This window comes from Carettochelys insculpta, chromosome 6 (assembly GCF_033958435.1).
Source record: "Carettochelys insculpta isolate YL-2023 chromosome 6, ASM3395843v1, whole genome shotgun sequence".
Classification (NCBI taxonomy): Eukaryota; Metazoa; Chordata; order Testudines; family Carettochelyidae; genus Carettochelys; species Carettochelys insculpta.
The window spans coordinates 93,728,040-93,752,736 of record NC_134142.1 but is presented as its reverse complement, the minus strand read 5'-3'; the positions used below and the strand labels follow the sequence as shown (position 1 = coordinate 93,752,736).

The window sequence follows — 24,697 nt, the reverse complement described above, 5'->3', positions numbered from 1 at the left end:
ACCCTATAATCACTGTTATATCTAGGTATAATAAACTGGTTTAAGGAGGTTCAGCTTCTACTCTGATTATACTTGCACTGATAAATTTAAATAATTTTTAAAATACTATAAAATATCTTTATTTCAGTTTATCTTACTTAAAAGCCAGGAGAACAATTGTTACACTTGCTATCCATGTTTCATGGTGAGCAGACTATGAACTACATTATACACCACTTGTTCTCTGTCATGGTTTGAACAAGACAAACAAATCTTTATGATCTTAGCACAGAAGGCCAGCCATGTGGAAAAAATTATTTTATTTTAAAATATTTTCAACGTTAAGTAGATGAATTAATATGTACATTATGACACTCAAAGATACCACTCTGTACAATACAATTAACAAGGACAGAAAATGTCATACCATGGCTACGTCTACCCTTGCCCCCTTCTTCCAAGGGGAAACGGTAATCAGGCTGATGGGAGATTACTAATGAAGTGCAGTGATGCATGCGCAGCATTTCATTAGGAATCTATCATCAGCCTGATTACGATGCCCCATCTTTGAAGGGGGCAAGTGCAGAAGTAGCCCATATCAGTAACCTTAAATCTAATTACTCATCACTGGAAAAGAAATTCTAACATAAACAATGTAAAGCTATTGAGAAACAGTAATAAGTTACTAATGTATAACATATTACTTTTATGATAATGCAAGAAATTCTGTTTAAACTTTGGGATGAAACATGAAAACATCTACAACAATTATAAATTACTGTTTCCCCAATTATATCATTAAAAAATATCTCTACTCACAATTTAGATCAATGTCATTTGATCAGGCTCCCCTTCTTTGTGTCTGTATTCATTTACTACCCTCACCAAGTACATATTACTTTTCACAACAGACTAAGTACCCAGTTGACTTCTCTGATGCTGCTGCACCCCAGGGTTGACAGCCAGAGCCTCACCATGTCCAGGTGAAGGATTGTGGGTGGAATAAAGACTGTGCCAGGGCTGTCTCCCGGTGAGAGAATAAAGGGGGTGAAGGGAAGAGAGCCTGAGTCTATGCTGACCTTGGGTGAGGAACTGGTAGGGGAAGGAAAGCCCATATTAGAGGGCACCAGCTGTTCACTTTATCCCTGCTTCCCCTCTGTCATGAACCCCAGCTCCTTGGAGCTGACATCCAGAGCAATTTAAAAGAAAAACGAAAAAATAAATGCATACAGCTCACACCTCCCTTGATGCATTCCTATACGTCCATTAGGAGGCCTGCTCCATAGTTTGAAAATTGCTAATCTAGAGTAATTTTTTCTTCATCACATGCTTAAGTGAATTGCTGAATCAGGTCCAGATAGACAGAAGCAAGAAAAAATATCATTCTGTAATTTAGACTTTTCCTTCCTCCTTTAAGACTTAATTGATAAGAATTAAATTATCTTCTTTCCCTCCAAAAGAACAGTATGAAATGAGCCAGATGATTGAAGGGAGTATTTGGAATCCGATCTGGAGTTTCATTTAGATCCAGAAATTTAACCACATTTTAGCAAATTGATTTTAGTTAAATAGAAAACACATACAATTCCGAGGGCAAATCACCCCACCAACTGAAATAATCTAAAAACCCATTCTCAAAAAACACTATAAATACTTGCAAATGTGAGAATCTTTTAGAAAAAGGAAAACCTAAAACTAAGGCTATAACAGGGCTTTTCTTCCATCAGAACACTGCAGAACTGCATTCTGTCACCTCTTCCTCCTGCCACTGCTCTTTTTAAAAGGCGGTGGGGCAGCTCTGAGCCATACATGGCTCTTTAAGGAACCATTTGTGGCTCCCTGCCTGCTCCCCATCTTCCCCTGCTGCCAGTCCTGGCCTTGCTCAGGTAGGTGGTCAGGCTGGGGCGAGTGGGGGCTGGTGGGTGCCAGAGCTGGGAGGTGAGAAGCAAGGGGTGGCTTGGGCCCCATGTGCACGGGGGGAGTGGCCAGCTTGGGTCATGTGCGGGGGGGGAAGCTGGTGACTCAGGTCCCACATACGAGGGGCGGGACTCGGGCCCTGCACAAGGGGGGGTGACTTGGGCCCCAGTGGAGGGATTGGGGAAGCAGCTCAGGCCCTGAACAGGGCAGTTAAGACGCTAGAGGTGGATTGGGCCCCTCAAGGGGGGTGCAGCTCAGGCCCTGTGTGGGGGATGGCTCAATCCCTGCCAGACGATGGCTAAAGCCCCATGCTGGGGGAAATTAAGCTGCCTGGGGCGGTTGGGCCCTCCGGGATGCGGCTTGGGCCCCACCAGGCAACAGTTAAGCCAATTTGAGCCCCACACGGGAGAGGGCTTGGACCCTGCGTGGGACAGCTAAGCCAACTGGGGATGGTTTGGGCCCCACTGGAGGGGGCAGTTAAGCTTCCAGGGTGGTTTGGACCCCTGTGGGTAGGGGAGTTGGGCTTCAGGGCCGGGGGGGCTGCTTTGGGGCTTGAGTTCCACCACCTTTTTTTTTCCCCCCAAGAAAAAAGCACTGGGCTATAAACTAGCACATTTCTTGGTAAAACTTTTGTCAATCGAGGGCGTGAAAAAGCACCTCCTTGACTGACATGTTTCACCAACAAAAGTGCAGGTGCAGACAATGCTATGTTAGCAAGAGACATTCTCCCAGCAGCACAGCTACCATTGCTTGTTGGGCTTGATTTAACTATGACAACAGGAAAGCTCCCATCGACACAGGATGGCTACCTGAGACACCTTGCAGCAGCACAGTTGCAGTACTACAGCCATAACACTGTAAGATCTGTACACTGTTGCGTATACACAGCCAAAGCCACAGTAACTAGCTAAAAAAAATCTGTGTACCCAACCTTCAATGATATAATTCCATTTTTGGGAATATCATGAATTGTTGCACTTATCGTAAAGTTGAGCTATAATACCAATAATCTGGCTGTCTATCTATAAAGAATACAGATTGAACTTCTCTAGTCTGGCACCCTTGTGACCTGAAGGGTGCCGAACAAGAGAATTTGTTGGCCCATAGGAGGTCAATATTGTCTAGCAGCATTACCAACACTTCCACTGCTAACTGGGCTCTTAGAAGGGATAAATCTTTTAGAGATAAATTACAGCTAAATAACAGCACAGAACACTGAGAGCCAGGACTGATGGTTGTAAACCAGCTTTATGTGACTACAGGAAACTTGCTTACACCCACGATAAGTGGTTATGTGGCTAACTCAAATAATGTTGGATTACAGATGTTGCCGGATGAGAGAGTGCCAGATTAGAGAGGTTCAACATGTACCATTTATGCTGCCGGCACTAGTCTGAATGTGTTAAACCACTTACATGATGGGATGTTACTTATGCTTATGTAGCAGCATCCTCTGGAGGGATGTCAGCCATGCTCAAAGCCTTGATGTTAGCATATGAGTTCTATTGTCACTGTCTAAAAATTCATTTGACAATATTAGTTCATGCCAACATCAATGCAATGATTACTCTTCATAATACCTTCTGATTTACAAAACAGGTCACCAAATGAAGTTTAGATCCTCTCTTCAATTTTTTAAAAATAGATCCAAAGCTCAACTTATTATGATGCCATAGTAATCATAGAAGGAGATTTTCAGAAGGTGAAAAACAGGAAGCAGCACTATCATCAATCTTTCAAAAATCTGTAACAAATTTGTAAATTATTTCATAGCTCCAAAGCCCAGAAGGGACTATTGTGATAATCTATTGAAGGAGCTCAGACAACACAAGCCAAAGAACTTGCCTAAAATAATTCCAAGAACATATCTTTTAGAAAAATATCTGATTAATTTAAAACTTGTCAGTGATGGATTATCCCCTGTGACTCTTGTTTATTTAATCCAACGGTTAACTATTCTTATTGTTAAAAAATTATGTCTTACTTCCATCTTGAATTTGTCTAGCTTCAACGTCCAATCATAGAATCATGTTATACCTTTCTCTGCTAGATTTAAGTCTCCTACCAAATACTTGGTCCCCATGTAAGTACTGATACACTTTCATCAAATCACCATTTAACATTCTCTTTGTTAAAATAAACAGACTGAGCAACTTGAGTCTATCACTACAAAGCATGTTTTATAATCCTTCAGTTATTCTCATGGCTCTTCTCTGAACCCTTTCCAATTAATAAAAATGTTAACTACCATAGGGACAAGAACTGATCCCTGCAAGACCCCACTCAAAAGACACCCTTTTAATGATGATTCACCATTTACAATTACATTTTGAGAACTATCAGTTAGCCAGCTTTTAATACATTTAATTTGTGCCATGTTAATTTTAAATCATTCTATCTTTTTAATCAAAATGTTACGCAGCACCAAAAAAAAGCCTACAGAAATACATTAAATCAATACTATTACTTTTATCAACCAAATCTGTAATCTCATAAAAAGATCTCAATTAAATTTGACACCATCCATTTTCCATAAATCCAAGTTGATTGACATCAATTATATTACCCACCTTTAATATTTTTTAATTGAGTACCATAAAAAATTGGAGCAAGAGCCTGATGCTGGCAGTACTGTTGCAGCTGACTTGTGACAATCACTTTAGAAATGTTAAAATCTCAGGCTTCACAGAAGATATTCTAGCATAATTAGTTAAATGTTGCCTGTCTTATTGAATTTTTTCCAGTTAATATGCAATTGCATGTGAAATTTGCAGAGAATGTGATATATAACTATTATCTTGTCCAAAGCGGAATACATGATTTGCCTACTCAGCCAAAACTTGAAAAATAATTAAGAGTTGGCAAAACCTGAAACTTGGTAACACATTGCACTGTCAGAAATTCTTTCCTTCCTTAAACTAAAAATTCCCGGCTCCTACTTTCTAAGTAAATCCATCTCAAAATGTATCTAATTTTCTTTGTCTTTAAGAACAAGGCTATCACTAACTACCTTCCAATACATATATTTCAGAAAGCCTTGCCAATACTGGACATTGCCCTTATTCCACCAATTGTGACCACCGCCACCGCCACCTCCACAGTTGCACCTATATAAAGCTTTGTATAGATAAAATAAAATGCTTCAACTAACATCTAACATCTTGAAACATGTAACAACATTTTTTTCAGTGGTAATTTCAATCAGTGCAAATAGTGACCTTGTCAGGTGGGGGTCAGCGTTTGAATTTGTTACATGTGAAGATGATTAAAGAGAAAGAGGAAGGCTGTGTCTCAGAGGCCACGTCTACACAACCAAGTTCTTTTGAAAAAGCAGGCACTGTTTCCAAAGAACACATGGAGCATCTACTCACAAAATCCACTTTTTCCTTCCTTCTTTCCGGAAGCTCTCTTTCTTCCCAGACCAGAAAGAGAGCCTTCTTTTGAGAGACTTTCAAAAGAAGGCATATGTAGACCCCCACAAAGGTGGTGGCACAACCCTGCACACACCACTGAGGGGTGCACCCCCAGCCATGCACATGTGGGCATGCCCACAGGCGGTGGTCAGAACCAGCTCCTGCAGACAGTGCTGCAAGCTGCAGCCATGTGGTGGAGAGGGCCCGAGAAGGGCAAGGCTGCATCCAGCTCGCACGCCACTTGTGCAGGGACCCATGTGTGCCTGGACTCCCTGTCCTTGCTCGCTAGCCCATTCTGTGGAGGGGGCAAGGGGACCTGCAACGGTGACCCCCATCCCCAAGGCAGCATAGGATCCATATGCAGATATGGCCCACTTTGAAGGGCACACACGCTCCCAGGCCGCAGGAGTGACGGACCATCTCTCTCCCACTTTCCATCCTTAGAGTAGCATGTCAGGCTGGCAAACCAGGAGCAGTGGCCATGGAGAGGGCTGAGACACACCCACCACCAGCAGCCAGCCAGGCCCTCATCTGGCAATCACAATGCCGCCCATGGGATGATCAAACCGCCACCAGCACAGCTGTCCTGCACCTCCAGGACCAGCTCGCATAGCAGCAACTGTGGCTGAATGAATCTTACCAGGCCTGATGGCAGGAGGTCTGTGCCAAGCTGCTGGGGACTCTGCAGTCCATCTGCAAGACCATCGCAGGGCTGACGGGCCAGCCTCACGACCCCACTGGCCCCCCAGCCACTCCCCCAACTGCTCTACCTGCTCCCTCCCCTCCCACCTCTCCCTCTGACCTCACTGCCCTGCTGCTGCCACCTGACCTCCTCCATGCTGCCTTATGGGTCCTCAGCCATTGGCTCCTGGCCACAATGGGCCCCACTGAGCCAGTTCCCCCACCCCCTAGCCTCCCCTGCTCCCCTTGATGAGCCTGATGCCCCAGTCCCATGCCCTTACCTCCCCATGGTCATGGTCCCCGTCCCAGCCCCAACAGAAGCCCCAGCCCCATGGTGGGAGGGGTGGGTGTGGGTGCCATGGCTTGTGGCTCCCACCCCTTCTGAGGGGATGAGGGCTACTACCCCCGTTCCATGCCTTCCTGATCAAATTCAGGTGCCTCCACCCCTATCCCAGGCTACCCAATGTATTTAGTTTCCCCCCCGTAAATAGTTGTGCTTATGTTTGTGATTGCAAAGGTCTGAGTTGGTTTTGTAACGTGGTTTATTCTTTCAACACCCCCTATTTCCCTCATTACTGGTAGGACAGTGGGTGGGGCAGATGGGCAGGAAGGGTTTTGGCAGGGGGACAGGGTGAGACACCAGGCCAGAGGGGCCTGCTGAGCTGCTGAGGGGATGTCACCATGGCCCATGGGTGACACCCTCCCGAAGGGCCTCCCATATCCAGGGCTCATCACGGTGGGCCTGCTGGTTGGGCCTATGGCAGGCTGGTCCTATCCTCAGCCATCCACCCTGTGGGGACAGTCCCATTCCTAGCCTCCACAAGGTTGTGCAGGGCACAGCGCACCCCCACCACCTGGGGGATGTTGTCCACACTGATGTCTAGGCACGTGGGGAGGTGCTTGAACTGTGCCCTCGAGCAGCTGATGGTGCACTCAACAGGGTAGTGCACCTGGCCATGACAGCTGTCGAACGGCTCCTACGTGGGGTCTGGGTGACCTGTGTATGGCTACATGGGTTAGGGCTGCTGGACATAGGCCTGCGTCCCATTCCATGCACAAGGGCATGGTGGCGTCCCCAAGCATGAGCTCCCACTGGGGGCTGTTGGTCCCCTCCTGGCCCCCACCTCCACCTCAAGCCCCTAGTCCCCCCAGTGGGCTGCCCCTCAGGCAGCAGGCCTGTGTCAAGGTGGGGTGTAACACACTCCCATGGCTACACCTCAACACCCCGCCCCCTTGCACATCTTCCCCTGGCCCGTGAGGGTCCCCCTTTCCCAACAGCCCCTCTCCATGCCGGGCCTTCAAGCTGAGTGTGCCTTACCTTGAGGATGACAGTCCTGACAGTCAACTTGCCCATCCTGACCTGGTTCCCCATGGAGTGGTAGCTGGCCGGGGTGGCCAGCTTTCAAATGGCAATGGCCAGGTGCTCTCCAGGATCGGGGTAAGCTGCATGCAGGTGTCCTGGTGACAGAATTGGACCGAGCCAGCTGCGGAGCTCTGGGAATGTTTCCCTCTGCATGCAGCCACCATTCTTCAACCACCGCATGTCATTCCATGCACCCAGAACCAGCCAGTCCCACCTGTTGGAGCTGGTTGGGTAGCTCCAGAGGTGCCGGATGGCCTGTGGGGGCCTCATGGCTGGGGCTTTGGATATCGGCCACCAGAGGGAGTGGAGAGCAGCCACAATGATGGTGGCCAGCAGTCGAGCCAGGATAGGCATGCGGGTCTGGGGCTCCCGTCAGTCCATGGCTCTTGGATGTGGGCTTCAGGACCATGGATGGACTCTACTGTGCTTCATGAAGCGAGGGAGGCCTCAGCAGCATGTGCAGGGAGGGGGTGATTGGGAGGAGCCCTGTAAGTGAGTGCCTCGCTGGAGCTTCCAGACGGGTTGCCAGCCATGCCACCCCGTCCATGGTGTTTCCAGCCCTGGTCTTACAAAAGAGCACCTGGGACTGTGCGGACACGCTCTTTCAAAAGAACAGATCACTCTTTCGATCCAGTTTTTATGGGGTGGACATGATCCTTTGAAAGACAATCTTCCAGGAGATCTCTTCTGGAAGATCTTCATTTGAAAGACTGCTCTAGTGTAGATGGGACCAGAGAGAGCACAGGACAGTATTTTATACTTCATTAGGACTTTTTTACTTCCCCAGAACTCCTCCTAGAAAGAACGAACTAAATTAAAAGCCATGACAAAGAAAGACACACTGTGAACTAGTGAGAGAAACTTAGGCAGCAGATGCATCTAGCTGCTCGGAGGTAAGGAATACCTGCACATGGAAAAAGCAAGTAAGAGCTCCTAAAAGGAGATATTTATTCTTTAAAAACAAAGACTAATGAAAATTTTTCCACTTACCAACAAATACAGTTATATGAGTACTGCATTTAACAATAAAAGTTAATTTACCTGTAATGTTTTTAATGTTTTCTTCAGTCCATCAATTTCTTTTTCTTTTATTTCTACAGCAAGCTGATATGTACCCTTTAAATCAGAAGTCTTATTTTAGCATTTGGAAACAAACTAACATGTTATGATAAAAACTTGTCAACCACAAATATAAAGAAGATAAGGCACTATTCTACTGTGATAGATTCTTAACCATGGAAAACAATCTGCTTTTAAAACAACTGTAAAACAATCTTGTACCATTTAGCTATTCAGTATCTGGAGCATTTAAAAATCTGCTAAAAATGGACTAAAATTGAAAGCACAAAGGTAAATTTTTCCCATTTACAAGTAGTTAGGGAACTTTGGACTATAAATGGATTATTTCCTTTATGGCAGAGAAATGCAAGGCATAAACACAGTATTAATGAATAATCCCAGGTTTGATCCAAGATATTAAATTAAAACAGCAAAATGAAGATTCATTTACCAGTAAATTGGACCAAGGTCTTCTCAGAAATATCTTTTTCTGTTTTCTTCGGTTGTGTCTACACTAGAGTATAAAGTCAATTTTAAAGGACTTATCTCGATTTTATAACATGACTGTCTTGACTGCAAATATCACTAGGTTGACTTTAAGGGGTGCTAAAGTCACATTTTGTGCCCCACTGTTCTCCAGAGGAGTAACCCCAAGTTTGAATTTAAAAGTCAAATTAATGCTAGTGTGGAAACAGCATTATTTTAAATTGATTTTATTGGCCTCCAGAGGCGTCCCGCAATGCCTCCAATATGTTCATTCTGGCCACTTTCATTACCGTTGCTCTCCAGCTGTGCAGAAAGTAGGCAACAGGAAGCCCAGAAATGTGAATTCATTTTCCTTCTGACCAGCATGGCCAGCACACCTCAGGAGCAATTGCATTTGGCCATGAGTTCTCAGAGTTCTCAATGTCACAGAAGAGCCGCTGCATAGAGCCTTCAGTAGATCCAGGGTTTGTGCGTGGGGATGAATCTGTGCTGAGTAAACTGAGAACCAGCATAAGGAATGTGGACATTTATGGGAAAATTTCCCAGGGCATGCTGGAGAAAGTTTCACCAGGGATGCTCAGCAGTCCCGGGTGAAAATCAAGGAACTTAAGATGGCATATCAGAAAGTAAGAGAAGCCAACGGGTGGTCTGGATCATCTCCCAAAACATGCCACTTTTATAAGCAGCTTGATGTGATTCTGGGGAAGGACCCAACCACAGTCTCCAAGAACTGCATGGACGCCTCAAGAGACACTTCTTGGCTGTCCTGCGAGAACAGCACGGATGAGGAGATGGAGGCTGATGAAGAGGACGACGACGCTGTGCAAGCCAGTCAGCCGATGTCTTATGAAGCTTATCCCACCAGCAGCCAGGAATTCTTCATCACCCTGGAGGCAGACCCCTCATCGCAGGATGCTCCAGAGTTGAGCAATGCTGGAGAGGGCTCTTCTGGTGAGTTTTAAACTGATACAATTGGGCTGCAGCTGGATTGAGGTAGAGGTTTTTTCTGTTCATCATATATTTTAAAATGCTGCAACTGGGTTGCATCAGTGGTGTGGTAGAGCCATGCATCTGCAGCCCAGGTCCCCTAGAACAGCTTGTTAATATTTCTGGAGTTGGAGTGCTTATCCTTCTTGGAGATCTCCATAAAGGTGTCAGACAGATACTCTTTTATTTTTCTCATGAAGTTTTTGGGAAGGCCTGATTTATTCCGGCTTCCATGATAGCATACCTTGCATTCCATCTATCGCCCTACCGCAGTCAGGATACCTTATGGCAGCATAGCCATCCAATAGGTCCTGCATATTTCCCAGAGTCAAAGACTTTCACAGCAGAAGGGCATTAATTGCCTTGGCTACCTGAATGACCAAAGCCCCCCCCCGTAGATCTGCTCACCCCAAATTGATTTCCCACTGACCGGTAGCTGTTGGGCATTGCAAACTTCCACAAAGCAACTGCCACTCCATTATCAAAGCAAGTCTTTTTTTGGTATCACAACATTGCAGGGCAGGGGACAGCAAATTAAAAAGTTCCATGAAAGTGGCATGCGGAAGCTCGTCATCCCAGACATCCAAAATGATACAGTCCCACCAGTGTGTGTTGGTTTCACAGCTCCAGAACTGGTGCACCTCTGAATGCAATGCATCCAGTGCAGCCAGCAGCTGTGCATTCCTGATTTCCAGTCCTTCATGCTCCAAATCAAGGTCCACACCCTCCTCATCCTCCTGCTCGCTATGTCTAATAAAATACTGCAAGACACTTCTTAAAGTGGCCATAACATACTGTGTAACAGCTCTAAGCTGCTCAAGAGCCATGCTAGCACTGTGTAGTGGCATGAGGTGGGGCAGGATTTGGAAAAATCGTGCAAAAATTCCTTTGGGTGTTTGCTTTTAATGGCGGGGGACTGAGGACAATGCACTCTAGGATGCTGACACCAGACACCCACAACCACTTCCAGTGCATTTTTTTCTCCATAACACACTGGCACAAAAAACTCAGAATGCCACAGAGCTGCAGGCAGTGTGGGATAGTTACCCACACTGCACTGCTGTCACAGTCAAACCTAGGAAAGGCAATGCAGACTCACTACGTCAACTTTCTGGATATGTGTGGATACTCACCATCAACTAATAAATTTGACTTTATTTCACAGTGTAGACACAGCCTCAATCAGCAAAACATTAAGTTATTGTCTCATCTCAAATATCCTGTGTAATCCTAAAAATGCTTCCATGGAGTTACTCCAGACTTGACAGCAGAATCAAACCAAGACTTTGGCACAGATCAGAGGTATTTAGACTCCCAGCTTCCATTGAAATCAATTGTAATCAGGAGGCCAAATACCTTTTTATGAGATCATAAAAAGGACTTCTGTCCCTGGAATAGCATGTTCAATTTTAGTCTGTTCTTTCTGTTAGTTTCCAGAATGGTCTTAGTTAAATTAAATGCTGACCAATATCTTGTGCAGTCTCCCAGAAATCACCCATATGAGTAAAATTACTTCAGTTGAATGCAAACAATATTAGTGCAGAATTTGTCTTTGTGTTAAAACCCTGGCTCAATTTATTCATTCAATGACATCAGTACAAATGAAAGTGGTTATTGAGTTTGATGTTATTGAAAATGGTATAAATCAGTGCAAAATTTGACTCCACACCAAAAGCTGTCAAAGACAATTGGAACACACCAGTCAGGCTGATACCCGGAAGTATGTTAATCATAGATTACGGTTGGAAGAGAACTCTGGAGGTCATCTAGTTAACACTCTGCTCCAAGTGGAGATGCTGTAAAACCTAAAAAGAGCTCCATTCCCCCTCGAGTGGATGCTGTTAACATTAGGTTTGAAGGCACTCCTTGCCTTACACTCAGAATATTTTTAAACTGATAAAGGAAAAGTGGTGCAAGTTTTTGTACAGACATTCTTATTTCAGCTGAAGAATTAATTATGATTTTACTTCATCATATTTTTTAAAAAAATGAAGTTATAGTCAAATAAAGGTGCCCACATACAAATTCATACAATTATAAATTATACAACAGAAGCTACAGCTATTCAGGCATATCTGCAAAGTGTATGGCAAGCCAAAAGTCAAGACCCTGATATTTGGCATAATGGACAGCTCAGATAGGAGAGGCAGACCCCAGAAAGCAGTTCTGGACCTGGAATTTTGCTGGACCAGGGAAGTCAATTCTGCCCCCCTGCTGGGCTCAGCGCCACTCCTGGACTCCTCTCCCCACAGTCAACTGGGACTTCGCTCCCCACATCTTCTCCCCTTCTCCACAGTCTCCCCAGCTGGTGGCTCCTTGCCCCAGCCACCCTTTCCAGTTGCAGCTTCCCTGGGCCACAGATTGCTGCCCACTCTCCAGCTGCAGCTTCTTGGGGCCGCGGCTTTCTGCCCGACACAGGCTGCAGCTTCCTGGGGCCATGGCTTCTCACTCAGCCTGGTCACAGCTTGCTGGGGCCTCAGCTTCCTGCCCAGCCCTGGGGATGAGCTGCTACAAGCTGCTGCTCCCTGGCCTGGGGCTTCCTAGGGCCACGGCTTCCTGCATGGCCCCATCAATAAGCTACTGCACCCCAGCCTGGGCTGTCAGTCTTACCTACCCTAGCCACTGCTCCCTTCTGCTGCTCACCCCTTCCCCTTGCCGCCAGAGCAGATTTGACTGCCCTGCCCTGGGCTCCTGCCACCGGTCTAGCTGGCCCTTCCTCCTCCCAGCCCCAGGACTCTCTGGTCCTGGAAGATTCACAGACCTTCTGGACCACAGATGCTGCTGGATGAGAGAATGCTGGATTTGGATTAACCTATATTCCTTTAGTTAAACAAATATAAGTTTGTGTGTAAATAAGACACGAGATATAATGCCTCCAAGATCTTCTGCTCAGGTGGCACACCTATTTTGTTTTAAGGTGGGACACAATCAAGCCCCATATATATTGTATTTTAAGTGCAACCAGTCTTCAAAAATCCAATATAATATGTAACACGTATACTCCTATTATTAAATATTTTAGCCACAAGCCAAAGTATGTAAGTACAGGGTGCACCTCCCAAAACCAGAAATCTCTGTCTGTCAACATCTGTCGTCCTCCTGGACAAGACAGTCCCATAAACAGCATAAGTTTTACCTGAGGGAGGAATAAACCACCAACTTCCAGAAGTGTATAATTTCCATTGTGCGCATTGTGTGCCATAGCACTCAGCTATTTATAAGAAGGTGAAAACTACATATTGTATAGGGATCATTATTGATCATTAATATGCAGTCACCTTTGGGGTGTCATATTCAGCAACCATTTAAAAGAGTGCACATCAACAATTATTTAAGATTAGAAATGAAAAACACCTTATCCAGCTGAAACAAGAGAAATTTTAGGCAAGCATAATTACTTAAATCAAAATTTATCCAGATAAACCTTACGAAAGCCATCAGTATTTTTCATTCTGTGCCTAATTTAATATTTATTTTGTGCATTTTAACTAATATACTAAATGCATCATTATTCAATATTAGTATATGTTAACTATGAATTTGTATTGCAGGTAGCATACTGGTATAGCCGAAGGGCCTCTATGCACTACTGCTATAAAATAATTAACAGTTTATCATAACTACTACATTATCTTTTATTATTTATACTCAAAAACATGTAATGTACATTTTACATTTTTATAACACACATTACATAGTTGTTACACTGAATGATAAATTATAGGAATAATACAAATTACACACAATACCTTTTCTTCTTCCATGGTAAATGTCCTTGCTTGTAACTTCATTGACAATAGTGAACAAAATTTAAAATGGCATGTTAAAAAAACATATACTATATTTTAGCTTCTTCAAGATTATTTATTCCAACACTTTGACAATAGAACATAGTAGGAATAATTTTATAATTAGAGCAGTAGGATAAATTTTATTCATATACTCTGACAATAGAATATAGTGAATAGTACACAAAACAATGTAAATGCTTTACTTTTATCACAATGTTACAACAGCAGCAAATGTATGAACCAAAAATTAACTTTTCCCCATACATTTGGAAATGAATTTTTTTCCACCTGCTAATTTATTTTTTTCTGAGCTAGCATGTTGGTTAATTCAATACTAGTAGATAAAATCCTTCAGTGGCATGAGCAGTGGCAATCTCAATTCCCATGACACTCCAGAAATTTTTTCAGGCCTTGTTGATAATCCAATACATATAATCAGTGAAAACATATAAAACAATTTTGATGAAAAACCAAACTGCAAGTACAAAAATTAGGAGTTATTTACTGTAACTGTAATTCTTTGAGCTATGATGCAGATATGTATACATCTAGTGCACTGGAGCTAGAAAATTTTGCCTGGAACTATCCCTAGCGGGAATAGCACCCCCGCCTCATAGCCATAGCCCCTCTCCTGGTTTGATTAGGTAGTGCTGTCACAATTCCCATCAGTTTCTTCATGCAGTATGTCAGAAGTATGAACTCTAAAACAGAGGGGATGAAAGGTGGGTTGCAGAATTCACGTTTGTATCATATCTCAAAAAGGAGGTTGCTTACTGTAACTAGAGGCAGAATGTAGAGCGAGTTATAAGTCACTGGTGGGGGAACTTTGAAATCTTTTAGTACTACAGTATTTGAACAGCATATCCACTTAGAGCTCCTTTGTGAAGATATGGCTTGGCCCCTTGATCTCGACATCAAGGCAACAAAGAGTCTCACAGAATTTCTAAAACTCTATCTCTTTGTAAGTAGAATGCCCAGGCCAGTCCGATATCAAGTGTGAATAGTTTCTTGTTGCCAGAAAAGGCATGTGATTTGGAGAAAAAATACTGGTAAGAATTGGTTGAGATGGAATTCAGACACAACCATGGGAAGAAATTGGGAAGAACCGTCTTTGTAACCACAGATTACAGTGAAACCTTCCCTTGGTGGATAATGATGTCTGGTAAGTCTGACATCATGGTTGCTAATTCACTGACCTATCTGGCGATGAAGACGATATATGAATCAGTGCCATAGACTCTTTGTCATCTAGTTTTTCTATGTCTGTGCCCTCCTCTGGATCCATCACAGAAACAGTGATTGACAGACTTGGAGATACCTGTGACCTTGCAGTCTGTGGTGGCTGCTGAGGAGGTTGAGGGTGCTGGAACCCACAGGTCCCCACAGAGCAAATTAGGTGTCATAGGAATAAGTTGGTTGTAGCCACTGAGAGAGCTGCCAAGCTGCAAGGGGTTGGTATGTGTGTATTGGTCTATGGATATGATAAGTGGCATGGTGTATGTGTCCCTTGAGAGATTCCCTCTTCCTCATTGCTAGATATCATGGGGGCTGAGCCAGCAGAGGTTAAAGGCAGGCTGAGCTGAGACATCGTTGGGGTACTGTTGGTACCGAAAAGAGGGGTACCGGACATGGAGGTTACTGTTAGATCTGCCTGAGTGACATAATGTTGTGATGCTGGGAAGGCTGGTACCAGTGTTGGCACCAGGGGATCAGAAGGTAAGTATGCCTGTGCCAGAGGTGCTGATGACCTGCCTCCAAGTCCTGGAACAGGAGGTGGCAGCATTATGCTGGTCAGTCCTGTATCAATGCACAGCTTTTCCAGTGCCAGCAGCTCCAACTTCATTTTATGCTGGGTGCCTGCTGTAGAGCTCACCCATACCAGGTGTTTAGCACCTCAAGTCATCTCAGTGCCTGACCTACCTGATGCCTCTCAGTCCAGGACCTTCAGCGTTGCCAGTAAGGGGGTTGGTTTTTTGATGGGAAATCACCCTCTGAAGAAGAGTGGGAATATTTCCCAGGGACTACGACTGAGGGAGGGTCCCTTGAGGTTGACCCTAAGGGAGCTGCTCTCTCTGATGCTGTTGCTAGAGAGTGTTGTCTTGGTGGACTCTTATGCTCTGGATTAGAAGCCAGACAAAGAGACTGCTACATAAGGAGCACCTTAAGTTGAGACTCTCTAGCCTTCCCAGTTCTGGCTGTGAGCTTTTTGCAATGAGAGCACTTTGAGGGCTACGTGCCTCCCCCAGACAAAGTGATGCGCAATGTGTCCATTGGAGACTAATAATGACAGTCTACATATCAGGCACCTTTTAAAGCCTGATGAGCCAGACATGACCAGGGTTCAGAGTAAGTCAGGTGCCTAAAGGAATATTTTTTTCTAAATGAAAAAAATAGATTTGTCTTGTTACAATGTTTTTTTAGGAAGTGTAGTTTAACAATCTAAGGAGATGAGCTGCTGTTCTGACCAATGGCAAAGGTGGTAGAGAAGGAACTGAGGGGATGGTTGGCTGTGCATGCAGGCTAGCTGCTCCAAATGGTGTGTGCCAGCTGCCCTGTGCATGCATCCTATCAAGGCCACTGCTACAGTAAGTCTCTGACTAGAGGCGCAGAGGTACCCACACACCTCAAGTGGACCATCCAGAGACACTCTTCAAAGGAGAGCCTTGCTACCAAGGCATTCAAAAATAATGACCTCCCATTGCAGCTAGGTGGACTTTCAACAAACTAAATGAAAGAGCTAAAGACTGAAGATGCAGCAAGATGTCCTGAATCCCAATCAACACTGGATAAACCCCGAAAGCCAATGACCACAGTGAAAAATGCTCCCATTTGGCAACACAGACCAATCTGGTGGAGAGCTACTGACTATTACGTAAAACTGTCCCACAGCTTCCAGTCTTTTTTTCTGTCTCTTATTTAGCCATGGAGGAACAAAACAGTGAGATATAGACACACCTCACAGCAATATGCAAGCTCTGACCTTGTCATACATGGTTCTGTACTATCCACAACTGTAAGGAGTAGAAGATCAGCAAAGGTACCCAGACCAATGTGTAATGGGTTGGACACTAAGCTGTCCTCAGCCACATTTGGAGAGAACAAAGATGCAACCTGACAAATTGGACCAACTGCTTGCATGCAATCATGTTACACAAGTCTTAGTCATACAAACTGTCGTTCAAAGCTAAGAGTGCAGCTCCAGACACAGATGACAAATTACACAAAAACAGATCTGCTGCCATGGCAACAACAGTGACAAGGAATTATCAGTCTTCTATTTCAGAACTGGCACCAATCTCAGCTCTGCATTCTATGGAAGAGGGAGATCAGGTTGTGTTGCTGACAGTCACTGTGATTCTGTAACATGTGCAAATGGTGCCAGTGAGGTTGTGAATGACCTGAGTGGGGAGTCTGGAAGTAACAGGCAGAGAAGATCCAAGGTTGCCTGGTATACTGGTGGCATGGAGACATCTTGTGTCAGCACAGATGTCACTGGTCCAGACTAAATGGATGTTCTAGGGTTGGAACCACAGTACCTAATATGGATCCTGTTTATCTCTAAGGAGGGCTTTGAAGGACTGTTCCATCCCACATGCCAGCAGTACCACAGCATACATCTGTACTCTCTTTAGACCAAGAGAAGCCATCACAAGACCAGAGTGATCCCAAATGGTTTCATAAGACTTCATACTTGGCACACTAAAAGATAGGAATGCCTTCTCCACCTCTAAGGGGAGTTGCCTATCTTAGCGGCAGTATCTACCAAGCCTGAAGGTGCCCAATGACCCAATGCAAGCCTTGTTACTGAAAAAGGTCTCACGGCTTGCTCAAGGAGGTTCTGCTTTTAGAAGAAGATCTCAAGCCACCTGAGCCCTCTTAATGAATGATTTACAAATCAAACATTGCTACTTGGTATGAGCAAGTCTCTCATGTGGGGATCACCACTGGGATCACCCATACCCTCAGTGGTGGACATAGTGAGGGCATCAAACAGGGCAAACAACAATACTAACTTAAAAACACTAAGTAGGGTACTAACTATATACAGAGAACACTCTGGCACTGAGAGGGGTATGTGAGGTGAAACCAGGCAGAGCTCCAATTCCAGCCACAACTGCTGAGAAGAAACTGAGGGTAGGAACTTGAGCAAACTGACTTTTTCTTCCCGATCATCAAAATTTAGATTTCCCAGGTTCTAAACTTTATAAAAGTTCTGTGAAAAAAAATTTCTCTCTCTCTCAGCTGTAGGAAGTCTTAATATGTGTGTATTTTGTGTGTCTGAAAGCAAAAAAGGATAACACTTTCTTGTGGGAATGTACACTAACATTTTATAAACAACATTACAAAGTTTTTAATGCTACTTGAAAATCTGGTTTTATTACCACCATATGTAAAAGTACTATTAGCAGAGTTAAAGCGTATCAGTTTCCTACCTGTTTTTTAAAAGCTGCCATGGCTTCTTTGCATTGCTTGTTTAATGTTTCTGTCTCATGCTGCAGAGTTTCCTGCTCAAAGAAAAGAAAAGGTTACTTATCTTCCCCAACAACTGTTTTTTGAGATGTGTTGTGTCCATTCCAATTAGTTGTGTGCACGTGCATGCACAGCTGTCAGAAGATTTTTCCACTGGCGGCATCTGGTCGTCCTGCTGCCCCCTGGAGTAGTACCTTCATGGTGCTCAGTATAGAACCCTGCCAAACTTCCACCCCGCTCAGTTCCTTTTTGTGGATGGGTATTGGAATAGACATGAACAATACGGCTACATCTACACTAGCACACTATGTCGAAGTAAGAACATTAAAATAGGCTACTTCGATGCGTATCGTCTACACGTCCTCCAGGGCTGGTGCCGTCGACGTTCAACATCGAAGTAGCAACGAGAAATGTTGAAAGGAGCCGCCCCGGAAGGAAATGCGGAGCGTCCACACACACAAGTACTCCCTGTCAAAATAACGGGCCAGGAAAGCCCACGGACTGGGTCACAGGCTGGACTAGCCCTTCTGGGTCAACAGCAAGCCGCTCCTCTAAAGGGCCCCTCCCAGACACACCCAGCCCGCACAGCACAAGATCTGCAGAGCAGTAGCCACTGTCTCGCAGACCAAGTCACAGCAGATACAGACACGCAGCAGCAGCAGCAGCAGCAGGAAGAGAGGCCCTCCAGGTAGTCATCCAGGGGGCAAGCGCCCTGCTAGGTGCTGCCCGGGAGGCCGCCCAGTGGTTCCTGCCAGAGCAACCCTCCCCGGAGGCAGACGGGGATGCCCCCGACCACCGGGCTCCCCTCTTCCTCCCCCGCCGGCTGCTCCCCCGCCTCTGGAGCTACCCCACCACCTCCAAGTGGTGGGAGCAGCTCGTCATACAGGAGTGGGACGACAACATGTGGCTGAGGCACTTCCGTATGCGCCGGCAGACCTTCCTCGAGCTCTGCCAGTGGCTCACCCCTGCACTGAGGCACCACAACACCCAGATGCAGCATGCCCTCCCCATCGAGAGGAGGGTCGCAATAGCCATCTGGAAGCTGGGCACTCCAGACAGCTATCGCTCCGTGGGACACCAGTTTGGAGTGGGAAAGGCCACGGTCGGGGCCGTCGTCAAGAGGCCCGGGCACACACCCACTGGGGGGTGGGGGGGCCGGGGGTGTGCCTGGGGAGGGAGGGGTGCTGGGGAGGGAGGGGCTGGGCAGGGGGGTACCCGGGGAGGTGCCCGGGAGGGGGGGCCTGGGGAAAGGGCCCTGGGACACCCTGCACAGCCTCATGGGCACCTGTGTTCCCTCCCCACAGGTGGTCCATGCGCTTAACGCCATGCTGCTCCAGAGGGTCATCCAACTGGGGGACCTGGACACAGCAATAGTCGGATTCGCCGCCGTGGGGTTCCCGAGCTGCTTCGGGGCCCTGGATGGGACCCACATCCCCATCCACGCCCCAGACCACAGCGGAGGAAGATACATAAACCACAGGGGCTACCACTCCGTGATCCTGCAGGCCATGGTGGACTGTCAGGGACGCTTCTAGGACATTTACGTGAGCTGGCCTGGCTGCACACACGACGCCTGTGTTTTTAGGAACTTGGGCCTGTGCTGTCGGCTGGAGGCAGGGACCTACATCCCCCAGAGGGAAATCCCTCTGGGGGACACCACCGTGCCCCTCTGCCTCGTGGCAGACGCAGCCTGCCCCCTCCAGCCCTGGCTCATGCACCTGTACACCAGCCACCTCAACGCCAGCCACGAGCGGTTCAACGCCCGTTTGAACCGCGCCCGCCTGGTGATGGAGAGGGCATTGAGCCATCTGAAGGGCCGCTGGTGGTGCCTCCTTGCCCGACTTGTCAGCCTCCAAAACATCCCCCAGGTTGTGGGCGCACGCTGCACACTCCACAACATCGTCGAGAGCAAGAGGGAGGTTTTTGTCCAGGAGTGGGTGGTTGACGCTGGCACGGGCTTCCCCCAGCCAGCCGCCAGGCCCATCATGAGGGGGTACAGGTCCGCGAGGCCCTGTGGTCCCACTTTGATCAGGGAGACCCCTGAACATCTCCCTGGCCTTCCCCGGAAGACCCCTCACACACACAGCCCGCACTGCCTGCACACACCCCCCAACACCCGCACGCCACCCCCCGCAACAAGCACACGCCTCCAGCTTTTTTGAAAATAAAACCTTTTTTTTCTGAAAACTGCTAACTTGTTTTGTGCACAACAGAAACCGCAACCAGTATACAAAAAGCGGGACAACTATATACACGGGGGCCCGGCGGACGGCTCAGCTGTTGGCCCATCAGTCTGGGGTGGGCGAGGAGGGGTGCAACCCTCAGCAGGGTACGGCTAGCAACCCAGCCCCCCCGTGTCCGCGGTCCCCGGCATGGCCGGCTGAGGGCTGGAAGGACCGGCAAGTACAGCCAGGATGCCTCCACTGGCCAGTCTTCAGCCCCAGAGGGCTCTGTGGAGCTTGCAGGAGGCGAGGTGGGTGGGGTGGGAGGCGGGGCCTCGGGCGGAGCGGCAGGGAGGGCGGCCTGGGGGACAGCGGGGGGCGGGAGGCAGGAAACGGCCTCCTGAATCAACCTGGCTATGTCCCAGAACACCCCCATGAAGTCCTCCCATGCCGCCCAGCACCGGGTGGACTCCTCCCTGTCAAAGCGGAGTCTCTCCTTCGCCACCTCCGTCTGCCACCAGAGAGCTGCCAGGAGCTGCGGGTCCACAGGGGCCATCCCCAGGGTCCGGCAGTGGCGGGACCGTCCCGCTGCCCTTGGGGGTGTCTCCGGGTGCTGGCAGTAGCTGACCTCCAGCGGGCTGTCAGGGACGATGGAGGGTGCCTGGCTGCCTGGGGCGTCGGATGCTGCAGCTGCAGAGAGGGAGAGAGAGAGGGGAAGGCTGTTAGTACAGTGCCCTGGCCCGTGACCCGTTTCCCCGCCCCCCTTGGGTCCTGGGTCTCCATCCCCGTCAGTGGGTGTGATGTCCCTGTTGGCTGTCCCCATAGCATTGTCCCCCCACCCCGGGGTTAAGGCACAGTGCTGTCCATGGGTGCAGGTGCTGATGGGCACTGATGGCCATGCCACCATCCTGGGACCGTGCTGTGGCTGGGCGGTTGCAGGCTGGGGTCCGCTGGGGGTGTGTGAGGCTCCCAGTCATGTCTGGTGCCCCCACCCCATGGTCCATGGTTGTGTGCTCTGTGGGGAACGTACCTGACCATCCATTGCCGCGGTCAAGGGAAGCCTGGCTGGTGCTCCAGGAGGGGAGGTCGATGAGGAGCCCCCCCTCCTCACTGCTGGGCCCCTCCTCTGCTGTCCCGAGGGGAGGCTCCTCAGGTGGGCCCTGGGGTGCAGGGCTGGCCTCCGGGATGGACTACGGCTCCGAGGCCTACTGGGGCTCGTCAGCCGTGGTGTCAAGAGTGGCTGGAGGGGAGGTGGTGTCCCAGGGGCCCAGGATGGCTCTGAGCTCCCTGTAATAGGGGCAAGCAGCGGGGGCGGCCCCAGACCGTCTGGCCGAGTCCCGGGCCCGGGCGTACCCTTGCCACAACTCCTTCACCCTACTCCGGACGTGATCCAGAGTGTGGGCAGGGTGACCCCAGGCAGCCAGGTCCTCGGCCAGTTGCGCGCATGCTCTGCATTCCACCGCTTGCTCCCCAACATGTGGAGCACCTCCTCTTCACCCCAGAAGGTCTTGGAGCTCGGCCTCCAACCAGGAGGAGCCCCGCCTCTTTTTGGCCCCCCGCTTGGCTGCTGGGGGTGCCTGGGTCCCCTCAGGAGGGGAGCCCTGGGTGTGCTCGGGGGACTGGCTCAAGGCCATGGGTGGTGGGTAGATCGGTCAGGGCCTCTGGAAAGCGTGCAGGGCTAGCACATGCGTGTGCTGCTGCCTGCACGCTCTCAGCTTCCTGCCACAGGAAATCCGGGTCCGTGGTGCTTTAAAGGCTGCTGCGCGCGGGCACCATAGAGCCCCACAGCAGTTGGACAGAGCGTCTCAACCCCTCAGCTGATGGCCGCCATGGAGGACCTCGCTATTTTTAAGTAGCGGGACGCGGATCGCCTACACACACCCTACTTCAACGTTCAGCGTTGAAGTAGGGCACTATTCCCATCTTTGGATGGGAACAGCGATTTCGACATCTCACCGCCTAACGTCGATTTCAACGTCGAAATAGCACAAAGTGGCGGTGTCTACACGAGCCAAAAACTTCAAAATGGCCACGCAAATGGCCATTTCGAAGTTTACTAATGAATTGCTGAAATACATATTCAGCACCTCATTAGCATGGGGGCAGCCGCAGCACTTCGAAATTGACATGGCTCACCACCACGCGGCTTGTCCACACAGAGCTCCTTTTCTAAAGGAACCCAGCTACTTCAAAGTCCCCTTATTCCTATCTGCTCATGGGAATAAGGGGACTTGGAAGTAGCTGGGGTCCTTTCAAAAAGGAGCCCCGTCTGGACAAGCCGCGCGGCGGCGAGGCGCAGCATGTCAATTTCAAAGTGCCGCGGCCGCCTGCACGCAAATGAGGTGCTGAATATGTATTTCAGCGCTTCATTAGTAAACTTCGAAATGGCCATTTGCATGGCCATTTTGAAGTTTTTGGCTCATGTAGACACGGGCAGTGCATGTAGACATGATGGGTGCTATCTCAATGTTGTGCTGGCTACTTCGAAGTAGCCGGCTAGTGTAGATGCACCCTACATCTCAAAGAACAACAGTTACAAGAAGGTGAATAACTATTATTTTCTTAAAGTGCTTGTTATGTAAATTCCGAATTATTTCATTCCCAAACCCAAAAAGTTCCAGAGGCAGTGTTGGAGTTCAGATGTCCACTGACTGGAGCACTCTTCTACCAAAGGATGTGTCATCTCTGATCTGTTGCAATGTAAAAGTATGCTTGAGGACCTGTTGCCAATCTGCATACTTCCTGGGTGGAATGTGCAGCAGGTACACAGCTGGAGAAGCCTGCATCCTTGTGCTGCGTGCTCTAAGTAGAAGGGCAGGAACTTTTGCCAGGTGGTAGCACTCACATGCAGGATGTGGTCCACAATGAAATTTGTTGAGAAAAGACTGGAAGACCTTTCATCCTATCAGCCACAGCCACAAATCATTGAACAGACATCCAGAATGGTTTCATTCTTTCAATGTAAAAGGCCATGGAAGGACCTGCTGAGATGACCCACCAACTCATTCTGTACTCAAGGAAGGTGCAACGCTTTCAGATGTATCAAATGAGCTTCACCTAAGTCCTACAGCATGAGGGCTTCCTGACACAGGGGAGAAGAGCATGCACTCCTTGTTCATTGACATAAAACACTGCTGTGGCGCTGTCTGAGAAATATGTTCCTGCCAAGTGGGATTGGAAATTCTGGCATGCTAGGTGGATCACTCTCAACTCTCTAGCATTCATGTGGAGAGTGAGTTCTTCCAGAGACCAGAGGCTTTGTGTCCTAAGGTCTCCCAGATGTGCTCACCAGTCCAAGGCTTAGATGTCTGTCACTAACAAGAGGGATGGCTGAGGACTGGTGAAGGGGATCCCTGCATCCAATACCTGTAGGTTGAGCCAGCACAGGAGGGAGTTGAGGACTGTGTGAGGCAGAGTCACAACCTTGTCCAAACTGTTCTGAACCAGCTGGTACACTGAGGCAAGCCATGAAGCTCCTGAAGCCTGAGCCTAGTGTGCTGTGCCACATAGGTAAAAGCAGCCATGTTTCCCAGGAGTTTCAGGCTGTTCCTTGCTGTGGTAGTGAGGAACTGCCTGAGATTTCAAATAATGTTGCCTGGGCCCTGGAACCTCAATTCCAGAAGGTATGCCCTGGACCTGTGCATAGTCCAGTACCATATCAATTTTACCCCCTGGACTGGGTATAGTATGGATTTCCCCACTTTCAGGAGAAGGCCTAGATCACTGAATGTTATTTTTATAAAGTCAACTTGTGCCTCCACTTGAGTAGTAAAGGGACTTTGAAGTACCCCAGACACTTCGAAGTACTGGTGGGTGAGCTGTGCTAGATGCAAGCCAGGACTTCGAAGTTAACACTTCAAAGTTGCTGCCGGGGAGGGGGTGGGAATTTGCTTAATGAAGTGCTGCATATGCACTGCAGCATTTCATTAATAAACTCCCAACACCCTACTTACCATCCTCCCTTCGAAGTAGGGAGGTAGAGTAGACACAGCCAAAGAGAAATGGAGTGGAAGGACAGGAGGGCTGAAAATTGTAAGACATATTCCCTCTCTACCATGCAGAATATTCAACAGTCCAATGTGATACAGGCCCACACAGAGCAGAAAATGATAGGTGGGATGAAAACATAAGGTGAGATGGATCCAGTTGTGGCACTAGTGTGTCATCTCTGAGCACATCTTCTAAAGGCCTGCTTCTGGCCCAAAGACAGCTTGGTTCGGCCAGAGTTCTGCAGCAGGTAGAACCACAGGGGAGGCTGTGGCCAGAGAACCTTCCACTTAGTTGCAGGAATATGTAGACCCATAGACTTGAAGGTAGCCCTTGAGTCCTTTAAATGGTGGAGCCTTTTGTCTGTTTTCTCTGAAAAGAGGGCCAAACCCTTGAAGAGAA

General features: G+C 47.8%; 1 protein-coding gene across 1 annotated transcript in view; it reads right to left on the bottom strand.

Annotated features, from left to right (window-relative positions):
* Window positions 1–21,350, bottom strand: part of CCDC73 (coiled-coil domain containing 73) — a 123,436-nt gene extending 102,086 nt beyond the window's left edge. Inside the window, exons 1-4 of the mRNA XM_074998539.1 lie at window positions 21,339–21,350; window positions 18,110–18,181; window positions 13,635–13,670; window positions 8,395–8,469 (exon numbers count right to left, since the gene is read on the bottom strand). Of these exons, the coding sequence (XP_074854640.1) occupies window positions 8,395–8,469; window positions 13,635–13,670; window positions 18,110–18,181; window positions 21,339–21,350 (195 nt within the window). The remainder of the gene's footprint in view (window positions 1–8,394; window positions 8,470–13,634; window positions 13,671–18,109; window positions 18,182–21,338) is intronic.
* Window positions 21,351–24,697: the final 3,347 nt, after the last annotated feature.